At 46.6% G+C, this 20,654-nt stretch overlaps 1 protein-coding gene across 4 annotated transcripts in view; it reads right to left on the reverse strand.

The window, feature by feature from the left end:
- Positions 1 to 246: 246 nt before the first annotated feature.
- Positions 247 to 20,654, reverse strand: part of PELP1 (proline, glutamate and leucine rich protein 1) — a 31,003-nt gene continuing 10,595 nt past the window's right edge. For 2 of the 4 annotated variants that reach the window (XM_045527076.1, XM_045527073.1), the window contains exons 2-17: positions 13,866 to 13,930; positions 13,363 to 13,468; positions 10,913 to 11,062; positions 10,629 to 10,700; positions 5,593 to 5,652; positions 5,144 to 5,294; positions 4,819 to 4,948; positions 4,582 to 4,669; positions 4,062 to 4,150; positions 3,866 to 3,982; positions 3,606 to 3,753; positions 3,303 to 3,462; positions 2,494 to 2,549; positions 2,125 to 2,331; positions 536 to 1,987; positions 247 to 394 (exon numbers count right to left, since the gene is read on the reverse strand). In XM_045527076.1, the coding sequence (XP_045383032.1) occupies positions 302 to 394; positions 536 to 1,987; positions 2,125 to 2,331; positions 2,494 to 2,549; positions 3,303 to 3,462; positions 3,606 to 3,753; positions 3,866 to 3,982; positions 4,062 to 4,150; positions 4,582 to 4,669; positions 4,819 to 4,948; positions 5,144 to 5,294; positions 5,593 to 5,652; positions 10,629 to 10,700; positions 10,913 to 11,041 (2,952 nt within the window). In that variant the 5' untranslated portion in view covers positions 11,042 to 11,062; positions 13,363 to 13,468; positions 13,866 to 13,930 and the 3' untranslated portion in view covers positions 247 to 301. Of the gene's footprint in view, positions 395 to 535; positions 1,988 to 2,124; positions 2,332 to 2,493; positions 2,550 to 3,302; positions 3,463 to 3,605; positions 3,754 to 3,865; positions 3,983 to 4,061; positions 4,151 to 4,581; positions 4,670 to 4,818; positions 4,949 to 5,143; positions 5,295 to 5,592; positions 5,653 to 10,628; positions 10,701 to 10,912; positions 11,063 to 13,362; positions 13,469 to 13,865; positions 13,931 to 15,868; positions 15,890 to 20,654 lie in introns of those variants that run through there. The other 2 variants (XM_045527077.1, XM_045527075.1) reach the window with 2 other exon arrangements.

The raw sequence follows: 20,654 nt of genomic DNA on the forward strand, positions 1-20,654 counted from the left end.
CTTAACCAACCATACATGCAAGCCCGCACATATTTAGCACCAGGCAAGAATAGTAAAATTCTGACACTACCTTGCTCAGCACCAGGACAGTCAGTTACCCCTGTAAGTCAACAGTTCCTCCTCTGGACAATGGAGACAACAGGGTGGCTATGGAGACATTTGGGGAATACTACGGATACCCTGAAAAGCCCAGGAGACATGGGCTTCTGGCTGGGATCCAGTTATGGCAAAAGGCAGAAGCAACAGTCACTATCTAGGGACATAACTTTATTGGAAACAGGAGTGGGGCTGCAGAAGAGTGCTACGAGTCAGGCTCTGTGGTAGGCGGTGGCTTTTCGTCATCAGGGGGACAATCGATGAAATCGGCCAGCATAGCAGCTGTGTCATCCTGTTGCTTGTAGGGACAAAGACATAAGATTCAAAACAGTCACACATACATACATGGAACAGGTCAGGCTGGGCCATACCCCTTCCCCTTCTCCCACCAGCACCACTCTCCCACCCAAGAGGTACCCTCCCTGCCTGACCCTCTCACCTTTTCCTGGAGAGCTGTGGCCTCAGCCTCTGTCTCCATCTCTTCTTCTGTAGGTGTCTCTAGTGGGGGCAGCACCTTGTCATCCCCACCCTCAGTCCCCTCTTCCAGCAGGGTTGGGGGAGCAGAAGCCTCTTCTTCAATGAGCTCCTGAGGAGGGGGCCCTGCTGCGGGGCTTCCCCCTTCCCTCTCCACCTCACTCTGGGAGGGGAGTACTTCCGGAGCCAGGGTAGGGGCTGTCTCAGCCCCATGCTCCTCCTCTGTCCCTGGCTCCTCCACTTCCAACAGCAGCCCAGGTTCTGGCTCTGGCTCAGGCTGCACCTTGGGGGATTCCGGCGGTGGCAGAGCTGGAGGCAGGGTTGGGGGTGGAGGTCCACCTTCTTCTTCCTCTCCTCCTGCTGAGCCGAACTCCAACTCTTCTACCTCTTCCAACTCTTCTTCTTCCTCCTCATCCTCCTCCTCCTCTTCTTCCTCTAACTCACCTTCTTCTTCCTCAAATTCCTCCTCAAACTCTTCTTCCTCCTCTTCTTCCTCTTCAAAATATTCTTCTTCATCCTCTTCCTCTTCCTCAAATTCTTCTTCCTCCTCCTCTTCTTCCTCCTCCTCCTCTTCTTCTTCTTCCTCTTCCTCCTCCTCCTCATCACTGCTATTGATATTAATAACTGTCAAATCTTCTTCCAGGGCCGGGGGTCCTCCCCCACCAGGAGTCCCTTCAGGGACCAACTGGGGTGGTGGGAGTGTCACAGGACCAGGAACTGGTGGGGGCGGAGGCGGGGGCGGTGGGAGAGGCCCTGGGGTTGCAGGAAGCTCCTCAGGCTCCTCCTTGGCTGGCAAAGGAGGAGAGGCTGTCGGTGGCCCAGCAGGGGCTACAGGGGGAGGTGTTGTGCCTGAGGGTGGTGGGGGTGGCAGGGGCGGCAGCCCCTCAGGCACAATCACCACGCTGTCATCAGAGTCACTTTCCAAGGAGATCTCCACGTCAGAGGCCTCCTCCTTATCATAGTGGACAAAGGCTGGTCTGGGCACTCTCCCCCCAAAAGTTTCATCTGGAGGTATAGTAGGTGGCGGAGTCCCACTAGGGGCAAGGACCGGGTCCTCATTTGAGCCTCCCCGGTGGTTCTCAGGGCCAGGAAGGAGCCGGGGGGGCACAGACACCAAGCCTGGGACAGGGAGGCCTAGGTGGTTGGCTGTGGCTGGAGGTCCAGGGCGTGCCGGGGGCACGGGGCCTGCTGAGGGCATGGGTCCTGCCGAGGGCATGGGACCTGCTGAGGGCATCGGACCTGCCGAGGGCATAGGGCCCGGCGGATGGAAGGGTGGGGCCCTGAAGGGAGATGGGGCCTCAGGAGGGGGAACTGGGGCAGGTGTAGGGCAGGTAGGGCCCATGGACTGCAGGGGAGGAACCCGGGGGTGGGTCAAAGCAGCACAGGTCACCAGTGCTTCTGAGCAGAAAGAGGAGACCTGAGGAAAGAAGAAAGGTCAAACGTGAGCATCAGGAATACAGGGTCCCATAGGGCCAGAGAGAGAGAGAGCCCACCAGCATGAGAAACGAGAGAATACAGGAACTAAAAAGGAGCTCAGACCCAGTCAGCAGTTACCTCAAGGCTGTCCTCTTGCTGGCCGAGGCAGAAAGCTTGCAGGGCACAGGCAAGAGGAGGTGGGCAGCGAGGAGAAGGTGCCAGCAGCAGTGCCAGCAGCAGGCGGTAGAGTTCACGGCGGCAGCAGGAGCTGGTGTACGGGGAGCTGCCTAGGACTTCACCCTGCTGGACACTCATGAGCAGGGGTAGGACCAGATCATGCAGTCTCTGGAAAGGACACAGAGCACACCTAGAAACATCGCCAAGACTACCCAACCCTTCTCTAGGGCACACTCCCAGGTTTGAATGCCACCTCTGGGGCACACACCCCTATGTGTACAGAGTGGCAGCCCCCCCCCCTGCTCTCCATGGGGACCAGGCTCTACTAACCCTGTGAGTCTCCTCCTTGATGAGAGGCCCACACATGAGGATGGTCCGGCTGAGGCCTGGGGAAGAAAAGGGGTGTGTAAGAGGCAGGCTCCCAACAGGATTGAGAGCAAGGGATTCTGAAGCAAACAGCCCAAGGTGAGCATTGGCTCTGCCACCGCCTGCCTACCTTGGGCAAGTCGTTTACCTTCTCTAAGTTTGCTTTCTCAACCATAAAATGGGGATCGTAAAATCACCTCTACTACATAATGCTGCTGACTGTATTTAAATGAGACAATATAGGTAAAATGTTATAAATATGCATTCATATATCTGGGAGAGTTGGCACTCCCCTTCATATGGGGTGGGGTGGTGAGCAGTGAAACATACAGGACCCAAAAGGAAGTCACCCATTAACCACACTGTATCTTTTGTTGACAGATGAGCAGTTGCACTGGAAGCAGGAAGCTCCACCATGCAGCCTGCCATGGGGAGAATATAAGCTCCAGAGGTAGGGTTTTTTTTCCCCCAAGTGCTAGAACTATACCTGACATATACAGTGGATATGCAAAGTATCTGTTGAATAAATGAGATAACTAAGACCTTGCAGGGGCAGTGTCAACTACCAGAACCCCCAGTCCAACAGCTGGACCCAAGATTCCACGCACAGCCACAGTAGCTGCATGGCTGCTTCTGCTCCTTCTCCTGGCCTCTCTGTAGGCTCTAAGCTGGCTCTGCATTTTATATACACCCTCCCCTTCACCAGTTGGTTTTGGGCTATCACTTGGGGCCATCCCAGAGCCCTGGGAATCCAGGACACAGGCCTCACCCACCTCTCAGTGCAGCTGCACACACGTCGCTGTTGGCATTGCTATCCCCTTTCCGGTGGCTGGGTGGGGCCATAGCCTCCCCCACATCCAGCTTTAACTTCTTGGGGGCACTGGGCTTCCCAGTTTGCAAACCCCCATCAGGGCTCCCCCGGGGGCTGCGCAGCTGGTGGTAAAGGGAAATATAAATCACATACACAGGCAAACAGGAAGGCAGGACAGAGTCAGGAGACAGTGTCTGCTGAGGAGGCACATCTGGACAAAGGGCACAGGATCAGAGCCCTGGGAAGGCGCCACGGCCTCACTCACCTTAAGGGCATCAGCTGGAGGGGAGATATCACTGAGCAGGTGGGTGAGCAGGGCCTCTCCAGAGGCTCCTCCCTGAAGCACTCCGGCCGAGGCCCCACAAACCTTCACCCACAGCTCTAAAACGGCATATACCTTGGTCCGAATGGTGCTGTGGTGTCAACAAACAGGGCAAGTTATAACAGAGCGGCAACATGCCAGAACACCCAGCCCACCTGCATCCCCTAACCCATCCTCTCTTTACTCCCTTCCTGGATGGTCACCTGTAAGGCCTCTCCTGGCCTGCAGAGAGGGAATCCCTACCAATGCTCCAGGCATTGAGGACCTGGGGAAGTAGGCGGCTGATCAAGACCCCAAAGCGCAAGAGCCGGCCTCCACACCTGGGGGCAGAGACAGAACGGTGACCCTTGTTTCCAGCATGTCCCATCCCTTCACCACATCCTGCCCAATCCCACTCACGCGAGAATGAGCGCAGAAAGCAGGTCTAAGGCTTCAAAGTGGATAGAGGGCAGCAGCAGCAATCGCAGGGGACCATCTCCAAGCAAGCTCTGGAGAAAAAAACGGCAAAAATAAGGAGTGGGGGAAGAAAGCGAGAGGCAGAACTGGAGACAGACTACGTATACATGTACACACAGGTTAGGAATCCAGCCTCTGACCCCAGCTCTCCCAATAAAATCAAACTCCCGTCCTCTAAAATAGATGCTGGATGGAGGGTAAGGGAGGGCTGGCTGAGCAACTCAGCAATGACTCGGCTGACCCCCAAATTCACCTTCCCCTAGGGAAAATTTGCTGCAAGTGGTCCCAATATGTGTGGGCAAATCCACTGTGACAGTGTGCACATGTGCCAGGGATGCACAGGGAGTAATGGTATTTGGACGAAAGCAGGAAGCTGTCTGGGACAACTTCAGGTCCCACAGTGCTTTCCTGGTTGCCCAGGGTCCTGAGCAAGGGCTGTGAACAGAGGACAAACACCACTTACAATATTCTTGCCACTGACGCTGAGGGTTCGGCAGATGAGATCCAGGATTTCCTGCACAGGGACGGACACGGGAGCCCCAAATTCAGAGCTAAAGAGAATCAGAGCGGGGAGACTCTCAGAGAAGGCTCCGCCGTGTGACTCCACATGCACCTCAATCTCCTTCCTCATGATGGAGACAACACTCCCACCTCAACCCCTACTGCTCCAGGCGCCACTCCCTCCCACACCCACACACACCTGAGCATTAGCCCTAGACAGCGGGCCAGTCCTGAAAACCTCTGCCGAAGCCGGAGAAGAACATGGGCATCATCATCTTCTGAGGAAGAAAGCAGTGTCTCCACTCCAGGGCCTTCGTTCTGTACAGGAGCTGGGCAGAAACAAAACCACCTTGCACACTCTGTGTCTCTTCTTCATCTCCTCCTTTTTCATTTGTTGTGGACTTGCCTATATTCTAATCCAATCCACCTAGAAACCAACTGCCCCACCTCTCTGGGCCTCCTCGTGTTCCCTCTTGCCCAGCTCCCCAACCACTGTCCCACTGACTACCAACCATGGTCCCTACCGGTCTCTGCTCCCTTGTACAGGGCTCCCAGCAGGCTGTGCAGTGAGGCCAGCAGGCTATGCAGCTCCTGCTCCCAGCTCTCAGTGTGCTTCAGGCCCTGGGAAAAGCCAGCCCCTAGAGAGGGCAGCCTGGAATAACACTCACAGGCCAACTGCAGAAGAAAGGGCAAAAACCTGGTCAGATAGGAATCTAGGCCAGCCAAAGAACACCCAACCCCACGAACACCAGAAGAGATGGAGATCAAAGAGAGCTCTGAGGGAGACATGTGGAGGGGCAATAAGGTTGAAGGACCCAGATGGGCACACACACGAAGGCAGAAGTTGAAGTATGCTAACAGGGAGGAAAGCAGGAACATGGTGCAAAAACAGTAACACAACACTAAGAAGGAGCAATAAGAGCCACTCCAGCCTCAGATCCCCAGACTCTCCACTTCCCTCCCTTCTCTTTACCTGCTGGAGCTGAGGGCTCAAGGAATCCACCCTAGACAGGAAAAATGAGGCCAGCTTGCCCTGGATGAGGGGAAAAAAGGGAAGAGGCTTAAGCTAGTTCCAAGAGCCAGAGATGTACACCCTGTCTATTCCTAGCAGTAGACTTGGAAGACTAAGTCTTTTTCTTTCCTACAAACACAGGAAGCAAAGCACTCTATTGGGCACTGACGTACCAGACGTGCTTTCATGGTACAAATACATCCTTAATGTCAGCTCTGGTCCTTGGCCTCCTGTTTGGGGAAAAAGGGTCTCGTCCCTCCCCCACAAACAACTGGGCTCCCTCCTGCCAGTTTTTGCAAAATAAGAGTCATTTTCCTCAAGCCAAAAGAACAGAGTACTGAAAAACAATCTCCACCCTCCAACTCTACCAGCTTAGACACAGAAACAAGGGTCCAAGTTGGAAGTTGAGGCAATATCCAGAGGTAGGAGGACAGGACAAAGTCAAAAGAGAAGGACAGGCTTATGGAGCGGAACTAAGGTGGCAAACCTCAAAGCAGAGATCTGTCAGGCAGCAGACATTTTCTCTGTCTGCTATGTGAAGGTGCTGGAGCAGCAATGACCTGAGGGCCGCAATTTATTAGGAATAGACTCAAAGGGGCCTATGAACACAGATGGGGGGGAAAAATTACATCATTATTTTCACTAATCTATTAGTGAAATGTAGTGTTTCCTTCAATTATAAATGCAAACAGCCACAGTAGCATCAGCACTATCTGTGACTGTCACCAATAGAACTCAATCGCTTTCATTTCACATTATAACATAACTTGAAATATCATCCACATGCATTGCTAATATGAAATTATGGTAGTTATAAGACCTACCTCTAGATCTTATTAGTTAACATGTTAATAAAGCAGCACATACCACTCTATCACAATTTTTACAGCTATTTCAATAAATACATTCCAACAGAATTGGTTTCCCTTGTAATTTCATGCATTTTATTTCATAAATTTAAGAATATTATTCTGAGAAGGGGTCCATGGCACCAAAAAGATTAAAAATACTGCACTAGAGATATAGAAAGGGAAGAGACAGGACTTCCACCTTCAGAGGGATGTAATAGTTACAAAGACAGAACAGGTGAATGGAAAACAAGAAGCTGGAGCTGCCACCGGCAATGTAGAGAGAGGGGGACAGAGAGAGGGTCAAGAGAATGACACTGAGGCTGAGGAGGGTGGGACCGAGCTGGCTTAGAAGAGGAAAATACAGATAATGCGGCCAGACGGGAGGAAACACCAAGGAATGCTCCAGAATCAGAAGATGCCAATGGAGAAGCAGACTGAGGCTTTAAATCCCAGGCAAGGGGCCGGGTGCAGTGGCTCACGCCTGTAATCCTAGCACTCTGGGAGGCCGAGGCGGGTGGATCGTTTGAGCTCAGTAGCTCAAGACCAGCCTGAGCAAGAGCGAGACCCCGTCTCTACTAAAAATAGAAAGAATTTAGCTGGACAACTAAAAATATATAAAAGGCCGGGCGCGGTGGCTCACGCCTGTAATCCTAGCACTCTGGGAGGCCGAGGCGGGTGGATCGCTCAAGGTCAGGAGTTCGAGACCAGCCTGAGCAAGAGCGAGACCCCGTCTCTACTAAAAAAATAGAAAGAAATTATCTGGCCAACTAAAATATATATAGCAAAAATTAGCCGGGCATAGTGGCGCATGCCTGTAGTCCCAGCTACTCGGGAGGCTGAGGCAGTAGGATTGCTTGAGCCCAGGAGTTTGAGGTTGCTGTGAGCGAGGCTGATGCCATGGTACTCACCCCGGGCAACAGAGCTAGACTCTGTCTCAAAAAAAAAAAAAATAAATTAAAAAAAAATAAATCCCAGGCAAGGGAGCATGGACTTTATCTAGGGAGCAGGGACATCACGGGCACAAAGGTGAACTGGGAGACAAATGAGCAGTAACAACAAGCACATGGCAGGGGACTTAGGGAGGAAACTAGGAGCAGAAGCCTCTGTCAGAGTGTTGTTCAGAAACCAACCATCCAAGGACTCTCTCCTATCCACCCTGCAGCAGGAACCACATTTAGTTTCGCACGTTACGCTCCAGGGTTCTTACTGACCATGAGACAACAACTGCTATAGCTGATGCCAAGTAGGAACCAGTTCCCCTGGGACTTGGAGAACACTTGCACGTCTGACGTAGTACGGTTACAGAACACTCAAACCAAAGGAGTAACCACCCCAAGGTCTACTGATTCACTGGCTTCTCCCAGGATGATAGTTCTTAGAGAGCTGCCAAAGCCCCAAATATAGTGGCACTCTCAGCCCTTTTGGCCAACATACTGCTCACACTTTCCCTGAGACTCTGGGTCAAAAAGCTGGGCTGAGGCCAACAGAAGTCTGCTTATGTGACTGCCACAAATGAGCATACAGTGCAGTGGCATGGCTCTGACCACAAGGTCTGCCTGGCTGACCCACAGAGCAAACCAAATTAATGACTCACTTGGAACGTTTCACTGAAAATATGGGCATGTGTGCGTGCACGCGGCACACATACACACATACACACACACACACACACACACATTCTGCACATCCTGGGTATCTCTCAAGAGTGGGGTTAGTCTTCCCGCTCATTCCAAGGAACTACTAATTAATTTGGCAAGGAGGAGAAAATAAGGTAGTCTCTGCAGGGATTGACTTCATGGACTCAGAATGCTTGAGTCACATCATTTGAGAGGAGCAACCCTGAGCTTGGAGACTGCAACTGCCCTGGAGCATGTGGGGAATGGAACAGAGAACATATAAACATTTCAAATGGCAATTATCAATTTCCTAAGTACTGGTCTGTAAGATTTTCCAAGTACAAACTACTCCAGGAGCCTTTGCATAAAATAGATTCTTATCTGAGGTGTTGGCAACAGACCAAGCCAAAATCCTCAACAGAGGAAAGTGCCCCAGAAAACACTTTATTCTTAGGGAAACAAAGGCAGAAATACCCTAGAATAACACACGAATGTTTGTTGTTTGGTTTGGAAAGGATACTCAAAATGCAGGCCCTAACTGCAAAAACTACATTGTCTGACAAAAGGTTGTGCATCATAGATAAACTCCCCTAACTACTCACACTGAAAATTAAGAGGCAAAGGCAGAGGAATGCTTAGCATTCTAGTCTCCATGACTATTCACATTTCTACCCTGTACTTTCCCCTCCTCTTTCACATGAGGGTGCACGCAGATGCAGATAAAACCAGAGCTGAACTGAAACAAACATTTGCAGTAAAACTGCACAAACTTTTAGTCAGGGACAAGCTGCTGGCCTGTGGAATTTGAGAAGTTAATTTACAGAACATTTTGCAAGATACGCAGTTTTTTCTAAACTTAGTAAAACTTTAGTAACAGAGCTTTACTAATCTTTACTAAAATCCATTTTCCTGACCCCCTCCCACACCTGATCCACAGACACCCTGACCTGCCTGTCTGACCTAGCAAGGCTCTATTGTACAGTCACCTTGTATGGGTCATGACAACTTGGGAGAAGAGGCGGGGAAGTGACAGAGGAACATTTAATCCATGAGTTACTCCAAATACCTTCTTGACAAAAGTCCTATCTCCTGCCTATCCAAAGATTTATTAGCTGTGATTAATGGGATTCATATGAAAACAAAGCAGCACCAAGGACATGACCCCATGTTTACTGAGAAATATCACCTGCTCTGAGACTTTTCAGATACTGCAAGAAACCAGTTACTAAAGCCACAGCAAGACCACACTCTGATCACAGCACTCGTACCCATGGAGCTCCGACTCACAATCCTTCTCAAGCCAGAGTTGTACACAGCGACAAATGACTGATCAGAACTAGCATTAGTGTTGAAACCTATCTGCCCTTTTTTTAATAATTACCAGATATATAACCTTGGGTTGTCACTTAAATTCCTCTGAGCTAGTTTCCGCGTGTGTAAAAAGCAGTGATACCAACTCCACAGAATAATTACAATGATAAAATAACACATCTTAGACACTCAGCAGGGTACCTGGCACATAGTGGGTACTTATTAAACACCAGTTCCCTTTCCCTTCAAGAGCTTACCTTCTTGATTTGTCACAGAACCATGTAATCTTACTTTTAAAACAATTTGAATAACAAACTCCTCCTTAATTGATAATACTGATGGCGGATAGTTAACCACACCAGTTACACAAAAAAATTACTAATTTGCCACCAATTCCAGCTATCTAGAGATTTGTGCTTCCATCTGAGTAAAAGACTGCCCAGTGGTTTGTGGGGCCAATGGTGAGTATAACAAAATACGAGAGAACAGTTAATCCACAGGGGAACACCTACTTGTTCCTGGGTATAGCTGGCATCTAATTACACTGCAAATAACAAATGTGCCAATTACAAATGGCCCTTTAACTGTTACTACATTGGCAGAATTTGCAAACCATTCATATCTGTTATTGTATCTCCTTGAAATTACAACTGCAACGCTTTCCCTGACCTCCTCCCTCACCTGACCCACAGACACCCTGACCTGCCTGTCTGACCTAGCAGGGCTTTGTTGTACAGTCACCTTGTACAGATCATGGCAACTTGGGGGAAGGGGTAGGGAAGCGACAGAGGAGTTTAGTCGGGAATATAAGCAGAAAGAAGTTTGGAGGAATTGTCCTAGGAAAGTGGTAAGTCAGGAAAGCTTCCTAGAGGAAATTACACGAGCTTTAGGAACAAAGATAGCATGACAGAAAAATCGGCAGGGCATACAGAGAAGGCAGGGCAGAAAGAGGAAGGAGTCCATGGTTAAGAGACTGGGCATCAGAGAGATATAGGTTTCATCCCTGCCGATCTTAGCCAAGTTACTCCATCCCAACTTCTTTATATGTGAGGATTAAATGAGATAACTGCTACAAGGTGGTATAATTATAGCTGTGGAGACAGTTAACTTTAAAGGACAATCAGAAAATAGGCATTTAGAAATCTCAGGACCAGAATCTGCAGAAAGAGAGCTATCAAGGCTTATGTTGGTGGGGAGAGGACTTTCTATAAATACTTACTTTGAGAGAACCACAAGCCCGAGGAAAATAAGTCATACAAGCCTTCATTCCCTCTAATGCTGACTGCTCACACTGTGGGAAAAACAGAAAATAAGGAAGAAGATGCCAAGAGCCCAATACCCCCATCTCACCCACCACCCTGGAAGGACCCTTCTGCATACAATTACTTTTTCTGGGCTCCTCCCCCTTCTCACTTCTTGAATCCTATTCCCCCCATCACTTCCCACCACATCCTTTAATCCACTGACAGGGGCCTAGGGGCAGGGGCTGGGAAAGTGGCTCACCTCTGGTCTGAGGCCCAGGAGGGAAGTCAGAAGGCCAGGGAGGTGGTTTATGGAGATGTCCCGGAACAGTGCAGGAAGCTGGGCTGCATATCGGAGCAGGTCCCTCAGGACAGCCACAGCCAACTCCATTGTGGGGGGTGGGTCCTGCGACTGAAAAGCAACAACAGCCCTTGCTTCCGGCCTCCCCCTGACTGTCACCAGGGAGGGGCAGGAGGCATAACATGGGACTTCTGAGAAACACCACAGTTAATATCAGTATTACCATCAAATCCATTATTTGTAGGAAAACAGGACATGAGAGACGTAAGTATCCAAGAGTAACATATTCGTCCCCAGAAAGGACATATGTTTACATTTTAGTATTAAGGGTATCTGGGGTCCTAGGAATTTGTTTGCAGAAAAGAGGATCACAAAGTCACATTTTAAAGATCTGTCTAACTGGAAGATCACAACAGTTCTTTGATTCTCCCATGCTATATTTCCCTGCTGGGAATAGGGAAGAACACTTTTAAGACTGAAAAATGAGCCTCAGCCACACCAAAACCACCCCCTATCTCCCAGCTTGCTCCTAGCTGGCTCAACCTACCCTGGAACTCAGCGAGAAAAAACGATTTGGATTTAGAAGGACTTCCCTGGAAAATTAACATGTATCTATAGAAAAAGCATTCAGCACGTATATCCTGCTAGATCAGAGATAGCCATGTATCAACAAAACAAAGGAGAATTACTTACTAAGAAAGTAGGAATAGGTGGACCTACCAACTATACACAGGCCTTCAATACTGTCCAGTAATCCTACTGCATTTTTTTCCAGCTAACTCTCTCCACTACGAAAATCTTCTCCTCAAAGTTCTACTGCCACCAGCCTGGGCTAAGCTACTGTGAACTTTCTCCTAGATTACTTTAGTAGTCTTCTACATGGTCTTTCTGCTTCCATTTTGCTCCTTTCTAATCCATTCTCCACAAAGCAGCCAGAGTGATATTTTCAAATGAAAATGTGATCATGCCACTGTCACCATCACCACCACCACCTCCTCACCCCTACTTAAAATCTTCCATGAATTGCCACTGCTTCAAGAATAAAAATCAAAATCCTTAGCACGGCCTACAGGGCCATACATGGCTTGGCCCCCATCCACCTATGTTCAGGCTATATCTCCAGCCATACCTGCAAGCTTAGAATTCTTCAAATAGGCCAAGCTCCTCTTCTCTGAGGCCTTTTGCACATTTAGAACACTTTCTTAGCCCAATTAACTTCTACTGATCAGTTAAAAAAAAGAGGCCCGGCATGGTGACTCACGCCTGTAATTCTAACATTCTGGGAGGCCAAGGCAGGAGGATTGCTTGAGCTTAGGGGTCTGAGACCAGCCTGACCAAGAGAGAGGCCCCGTCTCTACTAAAATTAGAAAAATTAGCGGGGTGGCGTGGTGTGCACCTATAGTCCCAGCTACTCAGGAGGCTGAGGCAGTAGGATTGCTTGAGCCCTGGAGTTTGAGGTTGCCGTGAGGTAGGCTGACGCCACAGCACTCTACTCAGGGCAACAGAGTGAGACTCTGGCTCAAAAAAAAAAAAAAAAGCCCTCCCTGGACCTCTGGCCCTGACCACCACTATCCACACCACCCCAGATGGGGTGAGAGTCTCATTACATGTTCTTAGAGAACTGCAGTCTTTACCTCCATAGCACCTACCTCAGTTCCATCATCCCATTCATTTGTATACTTATTCAATTAGAATGTCTTGTACTAGAACAGGGATCAGCAAAATATGGTCTGTGTGTGCCTGTTTTTGCATAGCCCACAAGCTAAAAATAGTTTTTACATTTTTAAAGTGTTGGAAAACAATATGCAACAGAAACTATATGTGGTTCACAAAGCCTAGAACATACTTGCTACCTGTAAACATTTACTTCATAGAAAAAGTACTAGACTCTAAGCACCGTGAAAGTAAGGTCTAAGTACATATTACTGTCTCCCCAGAGCTTAGCACACAGCCTGCCATATGTGCTCAAAAAATGCTTGTTGACTAAGTAAGTGGAGATGTCATGAAACCACGTAAAGGCAGGAGGAAAAAATTACAATGTTAAAAAAAGAACAAAGGAGCAGGCCAAAAAAAAAAAAAAAAAACAAAATCAAACACCTAGAAAAAGGAACTTTAGAGATGTCACTCATTAGAAAAGCTAATGAAGTGAAATTGTCAGAGGTTATAGTGTGTGAAAGGTCAGATGAATTGTTAATATTTAATAACCCAGTAGATAAAAATATCAAAAAGTTTACAAAGATGTTTCTATTCAAAGTTTGTCCTCTGTCCTCTAACAATTCCACTATCAGGGAATTGTTTCTAATTAGTCTGTTCTCAGAACTAAATGTCCAAACCTCAAAGAACATAGGACATCCAGGATGAAGAATAAGGTGAAGGTAGGGGAGGATGCAGGGCAGCAGCTGAATCCTTACCTGCAACACCTGCTGAATACTCCGAAGCCAAGAGACACAGTGCTGCTGGAATATCTCTGTGGGGCTCTCCCCCACCAGCAGGGACAGCAGACATAGGCCCTCAAACCTTAAAAGAAAGAAGAGAATCATGACAAGTGGGCACAGGCTAGACTTCAGATAAAGCCACTAACTATTCTTTTATTCTCACTGGGCTATGGTAAGACTTTGCCCCACATCCACTGTGGTTTCTAACTCCTGAAATACTTGGAGAACTTGGAGTGTGGTGGAGGCAGCAAAGAAAGAAGAGAGCAGAAGTAATCTGAGGTGGGGAATAGGAAACTTAGGACCTGGAAAAGGTGGGGTCTGATTCAAGTGAACTCATGAAGAGTGAAACTCTCTACCCTCTTGAGAACGTAGAAGTCTCTTGAATCCATGTGGCAGGGACAATGGCTGGACAGATGTACCTACAGCCTACTTCCTAAAGGAATATCCCCCATGGAGAAAAAACAGGGTTCAAGACTCACCGAGTTTTGATGGAACCGAGACGCGCATTACTGAGACTCACCAATGCCCCAACAGCTGAGAGGTTCTGGAGGAAGGAACACAGGGAAGTGAGTCAGAAATAGGATGTTAAAGATGCAGAATTTCCCCAAGCCCTTCCCTGTCCTAGCACTGTGAAGCCTTTCTGAAGTCACACCTCCTCTGAAGCCCAAAGGCCATCCCTCTAGAGGCCTTAGGCCTTTGACCTTTTTTCCTGTGGGTAACATACAAAGCAGCCTAGCCTGTCTCTCAGCCTTTCCTGAAGTTGTATCTTGGCTGATCCCTTCCCCTACGCCCCACCCAAGAAAGTAGTGCTAAACAGAGAACAGTCCAATTCATCCTATTGGCCAGACTTCAAAGATGGACCTGCTTTACCTCTGTATCCCCAGAGAGTACCTAGCACAGAGGAAACATCCATAAATGCTTGCTGAATGAACTCTGAACTCATCTGATAACGTTACCCCAAACACCCCCAAACAAATCCTCCTCCTCCTCCTCCTCCTGTTCCTGGGCCTCCTTAGAGCTGTAAGAAGCCAAAACAGAGCTAGTCAGAGTTCTTCCAATCCTCCCCTTCTCTTACAATCCAGAAGGCCATGAAAAATATTTCATCAACCTGCCTGTAAGTAACCTCTCCATCCTCCGGACAGTCAGCCTCCTCTTGTTGCACCTGCATCTCCCTAATGGTAAGCATCATTGATTCTTTCAACAAACACATATTATGCACTGGGTCAGGTGGGTGAAGGAATCCATAGCTGAATAAAATAAATAAAGTTCCTCCTCTTATGGAGGGAAATGTTCATTCATTTATTCAATGAATATTTATTTAACATATACTTTGTATGAGACATTGTTTTAGGTGCTGGGTGGCTTATTTTCTAGTTACAAGAAACAGAAACTAAACTGATGAAGTAAATATACAGTATGTCAGAAGGTGCTAAGTACTATTATAAGTAAGAATAAAGCAGAGTACAGAAGGAAAGGAGTGCCCGGAGTAGGGAAGGGAGATAGCATTTTCTGTAGTAGAGTGGGCATAAAAGGCACCTCCAGAAAGGTTATTTAGGCAGAGACCTAAAAGAAAGTGAGAACAAGACATATTTATACCCTCATACACTGCTGGTAAAAATGCAAAACAGGCTGGGCGTGGTGGCTCACGCCTATAATCCTAGCACTCTGGGAGGCCGAGGCGGGAGGATTGCTTGAGCTCAGTAGTTCAAGACCAACCTCAGCAAGAGCGAGACCCCATCTCTACCAAAAATATAAAGAAATTAGCCAGACAACTAAAAATGGAAAAAATTAACCAAGTGTGGTGGCGCACGCCTGTAGTCCCAGCTACTTGGGAGGCTGAGGCATTGCTTGAGCCCAGGAGTTTGAGGTTGCTGTGAGCTAGGCTGATGCCACGGCACTTTAGCCCAGGCAACAGAGCGAGATTCTGTCTCAAAAAAAAAAAAGAATGCAAAACGGTACAGCCACTTTGGAAAACAGTCTGGCAGGTCTTTTTGTATAACCAAAAGGTTATACATAGAGTGAACATATGACCTAGCGATTCCACTTCCAGATATATACCCAAGAGAAATGAAAATGTATGTCCTCACAATAACTTGTATATGGATGTTCACAGCAATAACCAAAAAGTGAAAACCCAAATGTCCACCAATTGATGAATGGATAAACAAAATGTAGTCCCTCCTTATCCACAGGGAACACGTTCCAAGGCCCCCCCAGCAGATGCCTGAAATCATGGATACTACTGAACTCTATATATACTGTTGTTTCCTATGCACACTACCTATGATAAAATTTAATTTATAAATTAGGCACACTAAGAGATGAACAATAATAATAAAATAGAACAATTATAACAATATGACAACATTGCTGCTCTTACACTTTGGGACCAGTATTAAGTAAAATAAGGGTGCCTTGAACACTAGCACTGTGATACCAAGACAGCTGATATGATAACCAGGATGGCTACTAAGTGACTTACAGGCACGGAGCATATACATCGTGGATATGCTGGACAAAGGGATGATTCACGTCCCTGGTGGAACAAGGCAGAAAGGCTCAAGATTTCAGAATGGAGTGAAACTTAAAACTTATTAATTTAATTCATTAATTTAATTAAATTTATGAGTTATTTCTGGAATGTCCGTTTAATATTTTTGGACCACTGTTGACCACAGTTACATAACTAAAACCATAGAAAATGAAACTGCAAATAAGGGGAACTACTACATATCCAAACAATGGAATAAGAGGCCATAAAAAGGAATGAAGCTGATACACGAACAAACCCTGAAAACTGAAAACTAAGCAAAAGAAGTCAGACCCAAAAGGCAACATATCTAAGATTCATTTACATGAAATGGCCAGAACAGCAAATCTATAGAGCAAAAAAAAAAAAAGATCAGTGTTTGCCAAGGGTCACAGGCAACCAGGGAGGGGATGGACAATAGGAATGACTACTAATGGGTACAGGGTTTCTCTATAGAGTGATGAAAATGTCCTAAAACCGACCACAGTGATGGCTGCACAACTCTGCAAATATACTAAAAATCATTGAATTATATACTTTAAACAACTGAATTGCATGGTATGTTAATTATGTCTTTTTTTAAATAAAGGCATATTGATAACCAAAAAAAGAATGTTTCAAGCAGAGTGAAAAAAGGAGCAAAGGTTCTGAGACAAGAGCACACTTGACATATCTGAAAACAGCAGGAAGGCAAACTGCTGCTGGAGAAGAGTGAGCAGGTGGAAGGGAGTAACCAAGGATGATGGTCCAGGCAGTGGGGCCAGATGGGCAACTGCCAACTTGTACTCTGACTTAGGTAAAAGCCATGGGGGGAGACGGCAATTGAGCAAAGGAATGACATTGTTTGTTTTTTTAAATCAACAACACTTGAGCTGCCTAGTTGGGAACGCAGAAGCAGACAGATGAGGTAGGAGGGAGGCTACTGTAACAATCCAGGCAGGAGATGATGCAGCCTGAAGAATGCAGTAATAGTAGGGATACAAAGCAGTCAGAATCTGGACATATTCTGAAGGTAGACCCAACAGGTTTTGATATCAAACTGGATATGGGTGGGAGACAAAGAGAAGAGTCAAAAACAACTCCAAGGTTTTTTGCTGAGCAAGTAGAAAGAGGAATTTGTCATTTACTAAGAAGAGGAATAATGCAAGGGGGAGCAGGTTTTGGGGGTTAGAATCAGGAGCTCAGCTGAAGATTTTCAGTTTGTGATGCCTATTTTTTTTTTTTTTTTGAGACAGAGTCTCACTTTGTTGCCCGTGCTAGAGTGAGTGCCCTGGCGTCAGCCTAGCTCACAGCAACCTCAAACTCCTGGGCTTAAGCGATCCTACTGCCTCAGCCTCCCAAGTAGCTGGGACTACAGGCATGCACCACCATGCCCGGCTAATTTTTCCTATATATATTTTTAGTTGTCCAGATAATTTTTATTTCTATTTTTAGTAGAGACGGGGTCTCGCTCAGGCTGGTCTCGAACTCCTGACCTCAAGCGATCCACCCGCCTCGGCCTCCCAGAGGGCTAGGATTACAGGCGTGAGCTACCACGCCCGGCCTGTGATGCCTATTTAACTAACATCAAAATGGAGGTTCCAGATAGGCACTGGATAGACAAGTCTGAAGTTAAGAGGAAAAATCCTGGTTAAATGGCCGGACATGGTGGCTCATGCCTGTAATCCTAGGTCTCTGGGAGGCTGAGGCCAGAGGATTACTTGAGGTCAGGAGTTCAAAACCAGCCTGAGCAAGAGCGAGACCTCATCTCTACTAAAAATAAACAGCCATGCATGGTGGTATGTACCTGTAGTTCCATACAGTTGGGAGGCTAAGGTGGGAGGATCCCTTGAGTCCAGGAGTCTGAGGTTGCTGCGAGCTAGGATAACGCCATGGCACTCTAACCCAGGCAACAAAGCAAGACTCTGTCTCAAAAAACAAACAAAAAAAAAAAAACAAAAATCCTGGTTAAAGATGTGAATTTGGGAGTTGCTAGCCATGAGACTGGATCAGTTCTTCAAGAGAATGACTGTAAACAGAGAAAAGAAGCAATGCAAGAACTGGGTTCTTGGGCACTCAAAGCTCTCACAGTCAGAGAGGGCAGGAGGAACCAGTCTTTCCTGGAAAAGACTGGAAAGGAGTGACCAGTGTGATAACAGGAGAATCAAGAGAGGAGGGACATCCCAGAAACCAAGTGAAGACAGTTGTTCAAGAAGGAATAATCAACTGCATTAAATGGTCGAGTAATATGAGGACCCAAATTTGACCTTTGAACTTCATCAATGACCTTCATGGGCTACCATATCACCCAGCAAAGGGTTGTTTTAACAAAGTGTTTAGGCTAAAAGCCTAAATGGAATGAGTTCAACGGAACAACTATCATAGTAACAATTCTTAAACAAGTGAATGAAAGGTTGATAAGACAGGAGACATTCACATCACCTCCCTACAACACTTGTTAATTACAAATGGAAGAATCATACCTTTAGAACAGTTAAGAAACCTGGCAGATTTCATCTTAACGTATAATGTAGTATATGTGCTCCTGATATGATGACCAAGAATGACACATCTTTTCTGCAGTATTCCTGCTGAGAATACACACCTCATCTAATCATGAGGAAAGAGCAGACAAACCAAACTGAGGGGCATCCTACACACTAACTACATTGTACTCTTCAAAAATCTGAAGATCATAAGACAAACACTGAAGAACTATTTCAGATTTAATAAGACCAAAGAGATATGACAACTAAATGCTATGTGTGATTCTGCACTGAACCCTGGACTAGAAACTTGTTTTTCTTTAGCTATAAAGGACACTTTTAGGAAAACTGACAAAACTTAGATCAATTTTTCTGATTTTGATGATGGAATGTGGTTATGTAAGAGAACATCCTTGTTTTTAAGGAAATACACACTTAAGTATGTCAACATAAAAGGACATAGTGTCTGCAACTTACTCCTAAATGGACCCAGAAAAAATATATAGATAATAAAATAAATATGCATTTAAAGGAAGGTGATTTTTTTTTTTTTTTTTTTTGAGACAGAGTCTCACTCTGTTGCCCGGGCTAGAGTGAGTGCCATGGCATCAGCCTAGCTCACAGCAACCTCAAACTCCTGGGCTTAAGCAATCCTACTGCCTCAGCCTCCCCAGTAGCTGGGACTACAGGCATGCACCACCATGCCTGGCTAATTTTTTTCTATATATTTTTAGTTGGCCAGATAATTTCTTTCTATTTTTAGTAGAGACGGGGTCTTGCTCTTGCTCAGGCTGGTCTCGAACTCCTGACCTCAAGCGATCTACCTGCCTCGGCCTCCCAGAGTGCTAGGATTACAGGCGTGAGCCACCGCGCCCAGCCAGGAAGGTGATTTTTTTTTAGCAGCTTTGAAATATATGCTGATGAAAATGATCCAACAGAGAGGGGAAAGCTGATAATGAATGAGTCAGGGAGAACTACTGAAACAATGTAGTCATTCATCCTGTAACAGAGACACATTCTGAGAAAGGCATCATTACGTGATTTCATTATTGTGTAAACATCACAGAGTGCACTTACACAAACCTGACAATATAGCCCACTACACACCTAGGCTAGATGGTATAGCCTATTGCTCCTAGGCTACAAACCTGTACAGAATACTATACTGAATATTATAGTCAATTATAACACAATGGTAAGTATAGGTATCTAAACCTATCTAAACATAGAAAAGGTTCAGTAAAAATATGGTATGTAATGGCCGGGCGAGGTAGCTCACGCCTGTAATCCTGGCACTCTAGGAGGCCAAGGCAGGTGGATTGTTTGAGCTCAGGAGTTTGAGACCAGCCTGAGCAAGAGAAAGACCCCGTCTCTACTAAAAATAGAAAGAAAGTATATGGACAGCTAAATATATACATATATAGAAAAATTAGCCGGGCATGGTGGCACATGCCTGTAGTCCCAGCTATCGGGAGGCTAAGGCAGGAGGATCCCTTGAGCCCAGGAGTTTGAGGTTGCTGTGAGCTAAGTTGATGCAATGGCACTCTAGCCCGGGCAACAGAGTGAGACTTTGTCTCAAAAAAATAAATAAATAAAAAATATGGTATATAAGCTTTAAAAATGATGTATCTGTATAGGGTGCTTACCATGAAGGGAGCTTGCAGGACTGGAAGATGCTCTAGTAGAGTCAGTGAGTGGTGAGTGAATGTGAAGGCCTAGGACACTGTTACATGCTACTGCAGACTTTATAAACACTGTAGGCTTAGGATGCACACAATTTATTTTAAAAAATTTCTTTCTTCAATAATAAATTAACCTTAGATTTCTGTAACATTTTTACTTTATAAACTCTGAATTTTTTTGTTTGTTTTTGAGACAGAGCCTCACTTTGTTGCCTGGGCTAGAGTGAGTGCCGTGGCGTCAGCCTAGCTCACAGCAACCTCAAACTCCTGGGCTTAAGCGATCCTATTGCCTCAGCCTCTCAAGTAGCTGGGACTACAGGCATGCACCACCATGCCCGGCTAATTTTTTCTATATATATTTTTAGTTGTCCAGATAATTTATTTCTATTTTTAGTAGAGACAGGGTCTCGCTCAGGCTGGTCTCGAACCCCTGACCTCGAGCGATCCACCCACCTCGGCCTCCCAGAGGGCTAAGATTACAGGCGTGAGCCACCGTGCTCGGCCAACTCTGAATTTTTTTTAACTTTTTGACTGACTCTTGTAATAACTCTGTGATAGTAACACTTAGCTTAAAACACACATTGTACAGTT

The sequence above is a fragment of the Lemur catta genome, chromosome 15, assembly GCF_020740605.2.
Source record: "Lemur catta isolate mLemCat1 chromosome 15, mLemCat1.pri, whole genome shotgun sequence".
Taxonomy (NCBI): Eukaryota; Metazoa; Chordata; class Mammalia; order Primates; family Lemuridae; genus Lemur; species Lemur catta.